The sequence below is a fragment of the Mirounga leonina genome, unplaced genomic scaffold, assembly GCF_011800145.1.
Source record: "Mirounga leonina isolate KUSES-001 unplaced genomic scaffold, KU_Mleo_1.0 Mir_176, whole genome shotgun sequence".
Classification (NCBI taxonomy): domain Eukaryota; kingdom Metazoa; phylum Chordata; class Mammalia; order Carnivora; family Phocidae; genus Mirounga; species Mirounga leonina.
The window spans coordinates 53,860,499-53,871,529 of NW_023270454.1; the positions used below are offsets into that span (position 1 = coordinate 53,860,499).

The 11,031-nt window shown below is 46.4% G+C and overlaps 1 protein-coding gene across 6 annotated transcripts in view; it reads right to left on the minus strand.

Moving 5' to 3' along the window:
• Positions 1-8,751, minus strand: part of JADE1 (jade family PHD finger 1) — a 60,272-nt gene extending 51,521 nt beyond the window's left edge. For 2 of the 6 annotated variants that reach the window (XM_035023068.1, XM_035023075.1), the window contains exon 1: positions 8,624-8,751. Coding sequence is in view for 1 of the 6 variants with exons in the window: in XM_035023066.1 (XP_034878957.1) it covers positions 6,651-6,669 (19 nt within the window). In the remaining 5 variants the exon portion in view is untranslated. Of the gene's footprint in view, positions 1-6,517; positions 6,546-6,650; positions 6,801-7,110; positions 7,199-8,194; positions 8,328-8,623 lie in introns of those variants that run through there. The other 4 variants (XM_035023069.1, XM_035023071.1, XM_035023066.1 and 1 more) reach the window with 4 other exon arrangements.
• Positions 8,752-11,031: the final 2,280 nt, after the last annotated feature.

Consider the following 11,031-nt stretch of genomic DNA (forward strand, 5'->3'; position numbering starts at 1 on the left):
TAAAAAAAAAAAAAAAAAAAAAGACTCCCAATGTTGTGTATTTGAAGACCTAGATAGCACACTTAACAAAAACCGCATTGACACGTGATCTGAGTTGCGTATGAAAACAGACATTATCACAATTGCACAATTCTTGTTATTAGGGTCACTGACACATAAAGATGGTCTCAAAACCCAGCAACAAGGTGTGGAAAAGTATTCTGAGTTTAAGGCTGAAAAGAGTCTCACCCCCCATGGACTGGGTCTACAGGAAATCTCCCCAAAAGCAGCCCAGAAAATAATGGCTGAAGCGCTAGAAAACATTTCAGAGATAATTTAATCCACTTTTCCTAATTTTAAAGATGAACACATTGAATTCTGGAGAGGTTAAGCAGCATAAACGAAGACACACAGATCCAGAACAAAGCCAGTCTCCAAACAAAAGATCAGTTCCCAACGTGAGTGGGCATTCTAGTGCCAGCCACCTCCTCCCAGGGGCCTAGACCACGGGCTTCTCCCCTCCTGGACACCTACTGTGATTAGGAAGATGCCATCTAGAAGATTAAGGCCACGTACTATATATTATCAGGGAGCAGACAACTAAAACATAATCAATGAAAAACAGTCCATTAACTTAGAAACCGAAACACGGATTCCTGGCAAGCCGGTATGAAGACCGTTGTAAATGCCACTCTGCCTGGTAGAGCATACAAAAGGTAGAGCTGGGAGAAAAGTGTGCTGGTAGTTTCGTGAACACTACCTGAATCACAGGGGGTAGGAGTCCTCTAAGCAGCAGGCATTAGCGTCTGACTGGTAGGACACACGCATCCTCCTCGCAGAGAGTTCATCTCCCTCTGTAGGGAACTCCAGTCTAGAATGCACATTCCCTTACATGGAGCTTCTTGGGCTGGCCCCCTTGGAGGGTGTGACTACCTAAGTGTGCTTTCCCAAGTACACAAGGGCCCATGGTATAAATTCTATCCTCAAAGGGGATCTAAGAACCAAAGAGTTAAGAACCACAGCCCTCAGACTAGCAAACTCCTTCCATATTTATCAAAGCAACTTCTGATTTCAGCTTATTTTAGGTTCCTACCAGAAAGGTAACTTAGCCCCAACAGGAATAATCTGGTGACCAGGTAATGGTGAGTCTCACTATAAATCAAAGTTTCACAGCTTATCTTTGTCCAGCCCCAGAACTAAAAATGGTTTTCACATATTTAAATGGGGGGGGGGGTCAAAAGAACATCTCATGATACAAAATTTCACTATCCATAAATAAAGCTGTATTGGAACATAGCCATGTTCATTCATTTACCTTTTGTCCATTGACTGCTTTCACACTTAAAAAGCAGAACGGTTTTATGAGACCATCAGGCCCACAAAGACTAAAATATGTACTATCTGGCCCTCTGGCAAAGAGTGTACTGATTTCTGCTACAAATCAACATACCGATAGTATGTTTATATACCAACATTATGTATGTTTAGTGAAATGTGAATCAGTGACCAGGTCCTGGGCAAACAAGTGCCTTAAAGCTTACAGAGTTAAGGATTAGACACATGCATTCCTTAAGAAGTTTTTAACTAGAACGGGTTAAGTCTCAAAGGGGAGAAGGGGGATGGGGATGCTCTACGCAAATTAAAGGCCATATCTAGAAACCTGTGAATTTTTCTCAAACCCCTGAAGACTCCTACTTGGAGCCAGTGTACACTAAATTTTAAAAACTTTTAAGCCAATGACCAATAAGAAAAAAAAAAAAAAAGACTGTCCTAGGCAGGCATTTAACCATACATGGTTAACAGTGATGTAAAAGTATCAAAGAGAAATCATAAAAAGAAATCACCAGAATGTAAACACTAACCTGGAATCCAACAATACATTTAAAAGTATCCCCCAAATCCCTAAAATGACACACAAATTTCAGTGCAACTCGATTTTGCTGGGGAGAGGTTCCACTGATTTTGCTGGGGAGAGGTTCACAGGTCTCAGATCTCAAGTGTCCTTGACTTTAAAAAAGTTAAAAGCCACCAGTACTCAGCCTCCACATCTTAAATGCATCATTACATTTCAACACTGAAATAACTGATGCCTGTAAAGATGACCATGAGTAATCAAGAAAAAATCTTAAATCATGTTGAGTATACCTTGTGTTAAACAAAAGCAAACCATGCAGCTCGGCTCCAACTCCAGCAACCTGTTACCCTTGCCAATTCTTGCGCCTTACTCTGGAGTAAGGAGTAAAGAAAAAAAATAATTCATTTTATTCTTCAGTTTGGACTCTCACCACTGAAATCGTCACTTAAAATCAGCGCTAAGAAACAGTTTTAGAAGCTGTCAGAAGATTAATAAACCCTCCTGTGCAAACAATCAATACTATATATACATATATATACCACTGCCAACTGTGAGTGCTTTTAAAAAAAAGAGAATCTGTGGTTTAATTCCTTCAACAAACAAGCCCAAAAGAACCCAAGGTTTTTAAAATGAACTTACTTCAACTGTCCTCAATCACCTAATTATGTTTTGACTCTACCTGGAGAACCAAAAGCAAAAAGTAAATACTGGACTGGTTTTAGAGTATCAAAAGTTTGATCCTGAACATTTGTTAAGTGCCCATCATATACCATTGGTCTAGAGTTAATACGAATGGAAATTCCCCAACAACTAAGCTTTCCATTCCATGTCTGGCAATATTTTTGTTGCTCTCAGGTGAGGAAAGACATCCTTAGTAATCATTCAAAGCCTAGACCAGATAAGGCCACAATAAACATGGCCAGAGTCAGGAGCAATATCCTCTTAGACTAGATCTTGTCTGGACTCAGGACACTTGACTCTAAGCTAAATTTGCAGACAAGATACCACTTCCACTCAAAGGTTAAAAAGGCCCACTAAGGCCACCCTGGCATATTTAAGGAATGCAGGATAACTTATTCCATCAGAGTCCACCAACAGCAAAAACATCAAAACATGCACCCCTCACGATCACAAATACTTTTATATAAGTACGCCAGGCAAATGACAAAACTCTCAAATAAGTCTCAAACTTACTGAAATATAATATACTACAAATAACATATTGTCCAAACTTTAAAAAATGAATCACATAAGCTGCTGCAAGATATTAAAAATGGAGAAAACAGACTAAACAGTAAAACTTTCAAGGAAATAACTTGTTGTCTCAGGAATTAAAAACACTTTGCCAATTAAGGTTCCTACCAGGCTTCTGATAACTAAGAAACTAACAACTCAAGCAAAGCCACCTAAATTTTTAAAGTATTGTTGAATGTGATACCAATGTTTTAAATTACAGGGAGGGGAGGAAAGAAGTTTAATACTGGTAAAACTGAACAATTGAGCCAAACTTTTTGATGCCAACCCAAATAAAAGCAAAATGTACTGGCCAAGATGTCTATTTTATTAACCTTGTGGGAAAACTGGGTTTACAATGCATATTCTGACAGACTGTTAACTGTAATGGTATAACGGGAGTCCCACAATACTAAAGGAGGGAAGAGCCTCACCAACAGGAAGTAAGCAAACTGAGATTCATATGCCTTTTTCTTACTCCTGACAAATCCTAGATATAGGACATGATCAGTTTGAGATCTTAATGTTTGCTGTTCCAACCACCTCAATACTGAAACAAACAGTTGATAATTCTTTTCCCAACAAGCCTAAAGACAAATACATCAGGCAAATTTCCTTCAAGTATTTTTCAAGGAAATAATTTCCAAATCTAAGCCCAAATTACAATAAAATGCTATTTTCATTTCTTTTTAAAAATCCAGTCATGATTAATTCCAAAGGCTTGACTCCGCAATGTCTGAGGTTCTGTCAAAAAGTAACTATGAATTAAAATCTACTTATGGGAAATAATAACCAGATGCAATAATTGATCCTCAGCTGGACAGTATTAATTTAGACAAAGCTGCTCTGTTATATTTTAGGGCCAAATGAGGAAATCTGAATATATTCCAGTAATAGAGGGGATGAAAATTTACCAAGCTGGCTGACAGGGGAGAGAGGGAAAAAAAAAAATCTTTATAGAACTGTATATATACTATGATCTCATTTTGATTAAAAACTATATACATGGGGCACCTGGGTGGCTCAGTCGTTAAGCGTCTGCCTTCGGCTCAGGTTGTGATCCCGGGGTCCTGGGATCGAGCCCCACATCGGGCTCCCTGCTCCACGGGGAAGCCTGCTTCTCCCTCTCCTACTCCCCCTGCTTGTGTTTGCTCTCTCGCTCTGTCAAATAAATAAACCTGTCAAATAAATAAACAAAAATCTTTAAAAAAAAAAAAACTATATACATATGTATAGACAGTTACCTATAAAGTGATAGTGGTGATCTCTGGATAGTAGGAATGTGTTATTATATTTGCTTCTCTGTATTTTCTGAATTCCAACAATGTACATGTAACACCACCTCTGTAATAATACTTTAAGTCACTAAGGGCTCCTTAAGTCAAAAACCAGTATGTATTAAGTGCCTAGTATAGACAATTCACATGGAGACCTGCTTTTATTCCAAGTTCTCCAAGTTTTTAGCTAATCCTTCCCCCACCAAGCCTCTGAGCTAAGCAACAGTCCCTTCAAAATATAACATTTTCTTAAACTCCTAAAAGTTTTTTCCTCTCATCTCACTCTCAAGCACACTTACCATTTTTCAGTTTTCCCATTACAGCTATTCTTTCAACCTTAGTAACTAATGTAAGACTAAATGCTCATTATAGGCTAAAACCTGTCAAGGGACGAAGGAGGAACTAGTAAGATGGACTTTTTTTTTTTTTTCCTTTTAAAGGAACATATATACCTAGCTTTGTCATAGTTAAAATTTCTGAGGCACCCCATCCAACTTTTCTTACTAAAGAGCAGCCTCCGATCTTAAGATGGAATCAAGTTCAAGTTCTACATCCTATCAGGCAACTCCCTTTATGTCTGGCTAGTATACAAATGAAGGGAGATATGGGTAAAAACACCTGGCTGTAAATTTTATTTATTGTAGACATCGAAAAAGCCAATTCATATACAAATATAAAAATACACAAACTTAAGGAAGAAAAGCAAAATACCAATCAGGAAGTCATCTGACTTAAAAGTGACATTAAATGAGACTGAAATATTTGGAATAAAAGAGCAATAAAATTCTGGGTTGCAAATCTTTGTTACGAAGTGTCACCCCCAAAACATCCTCTCTCTCTCCAACATGTGTTGCCCACTCTACTACGATTCCTGTTATCTCAAGTGTTAAATCTGTGTAAGCACAGTTATATTGAACTCTTCCTTTCTCTACCGAGAAGTGATTAAATCTTGATCAGCTGTAATTTGATCAAAATGCAACTTACTGTAGTAATCTCTAACCATTGGTGGACCACTATTAAACCAGCTTTCAGTGAAATAATTTCCCTGTACCTTAGAACTAGTTCATCAGCTTTGAAAGATAATAGCCTTGAGCTACAAGTAACTAGAGTAAGGCTTTCACCGTGGGTTTCCTGAAACGGAAAAATAGTTCACCTAATAAAAACCTTTGGGAAATAAGCCCCTAAGCATTCCCCATTAATGGAAACCTCAGATTTTCTCCCACTTCCCTAAAAATGCTGCTGTCGAGTCATTCAACTGCAGCTCTCGTTTTACGAAAATTTAAATTCCCTCTTGGGACTGACTACACGGAGGACGACAGACCCTCGCCCCCGCAGGGGCGAGGTGGGGTGCTGTCTCCTCGCTACTAGAAAGCCAGCCACAGCAGCTTTTAAACGGTCTCCGGGTGACGACGCATTCCTAACGGGTTTCGAAGGCACGTTTAAATCGCCCGCTTTTTTGTTTGCTAGCTGCATTCACCGGGCGCCGGGGCTGCAGCCGCCCCCGCGCGCCCGGGAGGGGGAGCCCAGAGTCGGGAAGCCCGAGGCCGGGTGGGTGGGGGAGGGGCTGGAGCGGGGGAGAACCGGGGCGAGAGGCGGGGTGGAGGCCCCTGGGTCGCGGAGCCCGTGTGGGAGGGAGGAGCGCGGGGTGGGCTGTGGGGGAAAAGGCTGTAGAGGGGGAAATCCCGGGGGGGGAGCCAGGCCACCGCCCCGCACCAGAGAACGCTCCGTTCGGCTCCCGCCTCCCGCCAGGGTGTGCGCAGGGCCGCGGCTCCGCGCGGCGCCGCCCCCTCCCTCCCTCCCTGCCCGCCTGCCTGCCTCTCCTCCTCCTCTTCCCGAGGCGACAGAAACAACAGCGCGGAAGGAGGGGAAAGTAACTCCCGGCACCTCCGCCGGAATTAGCCCCGGTGCAGTGATGACACCTTCTCGTGGCGCAACCAAGCCCCGCTCCCTCCGCAGCGGCGTCCCCGCCGCCGCCCTCTCCATTTGAAAGTGGCCACCCCCCACCCCGCCGCCGCCGCCGCCGCCGCCGCCGCTCCTCCCGCCCCGCCGCCGCCAGCTGCACCAATCCGCACGGCCCCAGTTGCAAATCAAACGCTCCCTCGCGTCCAGAAGCCACTTGCGCCGCTGGAAACGGCCGCGCCGTCCCCCTCCCCGAGTCCCTCCCGGGCGGCACCTTTGAGCTGGGGCGGGCGCGCCGGCGAGAAACGGCTGTGAGATGGGAGAGGCGGCGGCGACGACGGCGAGCAGCCCCGAGCGGGCTCGGCTCCCGCTCCCGCCCCCAGACAGTTCTGGAAACTGTGTATCACCTCTGTCACAGGAAGCCATCCGGCGAGGAAGGCGGCGCGGAACCAACAAACAAACGCCTGCGGCCGCCGCCGGAATCGGCGCGGGGACGGCGACGGGCTTCGGGCCGTTCCCTAGGCGGGGGCGCGGCGGACGCCCCCGCGCCGCAGGCTTTGTGCGGGGCTCCCGCGGCGCGGGCGCGGCGGGCCGGGCGTCCCCGCCCCCGAAGCCCCCCACCCCGGGCCCCGCGGCAGCGCCTCTGGGACCGTTAGGTGAGGCTCCGGCCCCGGCCGAGAAACCAGCGCCTCGGCCGCCGCCCGCCCCCATTTCCACATGGAGCCGCCTCTCCTCCAACGCCAGAGGCGGGCTACAAAAGTTGGCCCCGGGGCCACCCAGCACCTGCCCACGTGCCGCGGAGGCTCGCTCCCGGGTCTCCCCCGTCCCCTTCCCCCCGCCGCCCTCGGCCGCCAGGTCACCTATTACCGGTGGGAGGGGAGAGAGCCTGCTATTTAAACGCCCGCGGAAGTTGAGGCACCCCCACTGGCGGGTGCCGTGCACCTGCCTCCCGCCGCCGCGCTCCGCCACTTTGAGCAGCAGCCGCGTCCTCGGCCCCGCCTCCTGCCCGCAGGCGGGCGGGGGGGAGCGGGAAGGAGGTGGAAGGGATCGAATTTCTCCAGCAAATGGGACCGTTCCGACAGGATTCGGTTCCCTGGTCAACATTCCACATTCCATCCCTCTCCCGCATTTGCAAGCCAGCGCCAACAACCCGGAAAGCCTGCTGGCTACCAAACAACAGCCCCCAACTCACAAACACACACTCACAAGCACCAGACACGTGCACTGAAGGGCTTTGCAACTTGCAGTCCCGGGGTACACACTGCACGTTCATTTAAGGCAGTGAAGCCCAAGCGACCCCACCCCCACAATTTGCAGATGGTGCCAAAGGTTGCAATTTGCAATCCGTTTTAAGTTCATGGTTAATCGGTACTTTGCTCTACCAATGCAACTCCTTCCTAATTTCACCGATGAAGGGTTTTACACTTTACAGACAGTCTCGCTTTAAGTAAAAGGTCTGATTATTGGAAACCCAATTTGGAAGAATCTAATTGCCAAGCTGTCCCTACAACCCCTGCTCACTGCCCTTGAATTGATGCAAAAAATATTTTGGACATGTGGTGACGCGGTGACAAGAGCCAGGGCTGCTGCGGCCACCCTACAGAGATGGACCTACACACAGACACACACACCTATGTTTGGACAAATATAGTCGTCCCCGCGCCACCACGGTCACACACGCTCTGGATTCATATATGTACGCGGACCTGCGTTCTGCCATTGCCATCTGTCTACCAAGTTGCTACTATGCTTTCCACTTTCATGCAGCCTAATGCGCTTTGGCTTTTTAAAAAATTGTATCAACTAAAGCCAACTAAACTGGGCTTCTGTTCCTAAACGCGTTTAAACGATGATTCACCTGAAAACCGCATGTTCTTCGCAAATCCGAAAGAAGAAAAAGCTCTAAGTCTTCAGCCCCCCAAAATTGAAAAATAATCATAATAAAACTTACTGATCCAACAGAGATCAATTCTCAGATCCAAAAATCATCTCCTCCTCCTCCTCTGGCCCCCGCCCCAGCAATGCCCAAGTTACTGGTGGGATAGTAACGCTGCGCTCGGCGGCTGCCTGCCCTCCCTCCTCGCTACATATCGAGAACCCTATCTTTTGGCGCCATATTAATGACGTACTATATTATTTCCACTAGGCAGCGACCTTCGGCATTAAATTACTCCCGAGAACTCCCGAGCAAAGCAACAAAACCATCAAATATGGCTGAGCCTCTCGGCTCGTCCTGCAGCCGCCGCCGCCGCCGCCAAAGCCGCCGCCGCCGCCGCCGCCGCCGCGGTACCGGGACGCGCACACGGACCCACACGCGGACACGCGCGGACACACGCGCGGCGCGCCCACCCCGCGCGCCCCCCGCGGCCCGCGCGCATACCTGCTGCGGAAGGGTTCGGCGGAGGCGCTGGGCTCCACGCCGCTCGCTCCGCGCTGCATGAGTTCGGGCCGCGGCTGGCGGGCGGGCGGGCGGGGAGCCGGGCGGGCCCCTGCTCTCGCCGGCGCGCACACACTCGGCACTCGCGCAGGGAGGCACTCTCGGACGGGCGTTTGGCTTGTTATGGAGGAAGGGCTATGTGAATCAAACTCGTTTCTGGGTCACTGCTGCCACAGGGGGGAGCACTTTAATCCCTTGCCAAAACGAGAGGGTGGGGACACGAGGGCGGAGGGAGCGCGCCGGGAGTCCGCGGCGCGGGGGGCTTCGTCCCTCGTTAACTCTTCGCGGTCCTCGCCGCAGCCGGCAGGGCCTTCGTCCGCGGGAGCTGGCAAAGAGCGGCACCGCTCAGCTTTTAAAATCGCTTCCCTCACCTCCCTTGTGAGTCTAGAAATTCTTGAGGTGTCTCCAAGCAGGGAGAGGGGCTTTTAGCTTACCCTCTTCATACTGCCCCAGTTGTAACTCTTGTCTAATCTCATTGCACCTAGAAATGGATTCTTTCACATTAGTTTAAAATTATTTAGATAAAAATGGGACTATTAAAGTGTGTTATCTGGGTGAAAGGTTTTATTTTTAGGCTGAATGGCAAAATAAATAGTTCTTTTGTAGTAACAGTTCTAGGGAGTTGAGAATTAGAATGACATTTTTAAATACAGAGAATCCAATTTTGGAGACAGATTGTATCTTTACCCAAGTTTATATCGAACTGATAATTGCAACTGAGGATTAATTCATTAGAAGACAGTGATTATAAATGGACACCGCCTTTATATTGCACAGGATTACAGAACTGGACATTGCCTTACAGATAGAATGGAGACGAAATAGGAGTTGCAGACTCATATAAAATTAGTGATCAGAGATTTATTGGGGGGGGGGGGTATGTGTAAAAATAACTGGTTGCCGGGACTCCTAGGTGGCTCAGTCGGGTAGTGTCTGCCTTTGGCTGGGGTCATTGGCTGGGGTCATGGACTCAGAGTCCTGGGATCGAGCCCCACGTCAGGCTCCCTGCTTGGCGGGAGCCTGCTTCTCTCTCTCCTCCCTGCTTGTGCTCTCTCTCTCGCTATCTCTGTCACTCTCTCTTTCTCTCTCTCAAATAAATAAAATCTTAAAAACAGTCTTTGAAAAAAAATAAAATAAAAAATAACTGGTTGCCGATTTTCCACAGAATACAAATTTGCTTTTTCATGTGGAGGTTAACATAAAGGAAATGCGTATGTTTATGTCATTTAGCTTCAAAAGAAAAAAGACCTTGGTGCAGATAAAAACTCCCATTCAGTAAATGTGAACAGTGATCACCAATTACAAAATTGGATATTGACCCCAAAGGCATGCTTATCTGCTAGAAGAATTCTTTCTGAAGATACCAGGTTTGATTTCACACAATCACACACCAACCTATCCACCTACATAGGGAGAGCATAATAATCGAAAAAAAACAAAAAAAAAAAACAAAAACGAATGTAATAATCTGATAAATGTTGCAAAACAAAACTAATTGAGCCTTTCGATACCTTTTCAGAAAACAAATAAGCCAAAGGAAATCTCAAGTGTATGTCTCTTACCTTCCTCTCCTGTTTCACTGAGGAAGAGTATAGAGACACCCTGTCAGTCCTATTCAATATGCTCATTTAATCATGTTCAGAGATCACACATATAAAGCACTATGCTGTCATTATTACTATTACTAGGTCACACTGCAGTTGTTGCTACCTTCCTTGGTTCACCTTACACATACTCTCCTGTAGAAATAAGAGAACACAGGCTTCATAGCCAGACAGACCACATTGGATCTAGCTCTACCAGTTGACCAACTTGTATGGCTGTGGGGTAAATTACAGAACTTCATGAGTAAAAAAATGAGGTTAACAGCTCCTAAGCTGAAGGGTTGTTAAGAGGAATGATAGAGGTCCATAAAAGTGCCCAGCAGAGGCCCTGGCAGTTGGAGGTTATCAATCCCCTGGGCCAATTCCTCCATATCTCTTTCTTGGTCTTCTCTGGAAAATTGCAACTTTTCTAAATTCCAGCCAGCCTTACTGCACATATTCTCCCTAAAAAAAAAAATTCAAATTACATTTGCCACTTAAATGTTTTACTTGTTTTTTCTGACTATCCCACTCCTAAAATATCAGGCAATAAAATGGAAGTGTATTGAATAAGTTGATGAGAAAACTAAAGAGGTAGAATGGCACACAGACTCCTCTAGCTGTTAGACTGATCAGGACTGATGGTCTCAAGAATATTCTCCCAATTATGCCATGACTTCAAAATACTGATGCACTGAGACTGTGTCATGTGTTATAAATAACCCTGGGCTAGAAGTCAGGAGACTCCCACCAACTCACACTGTGACT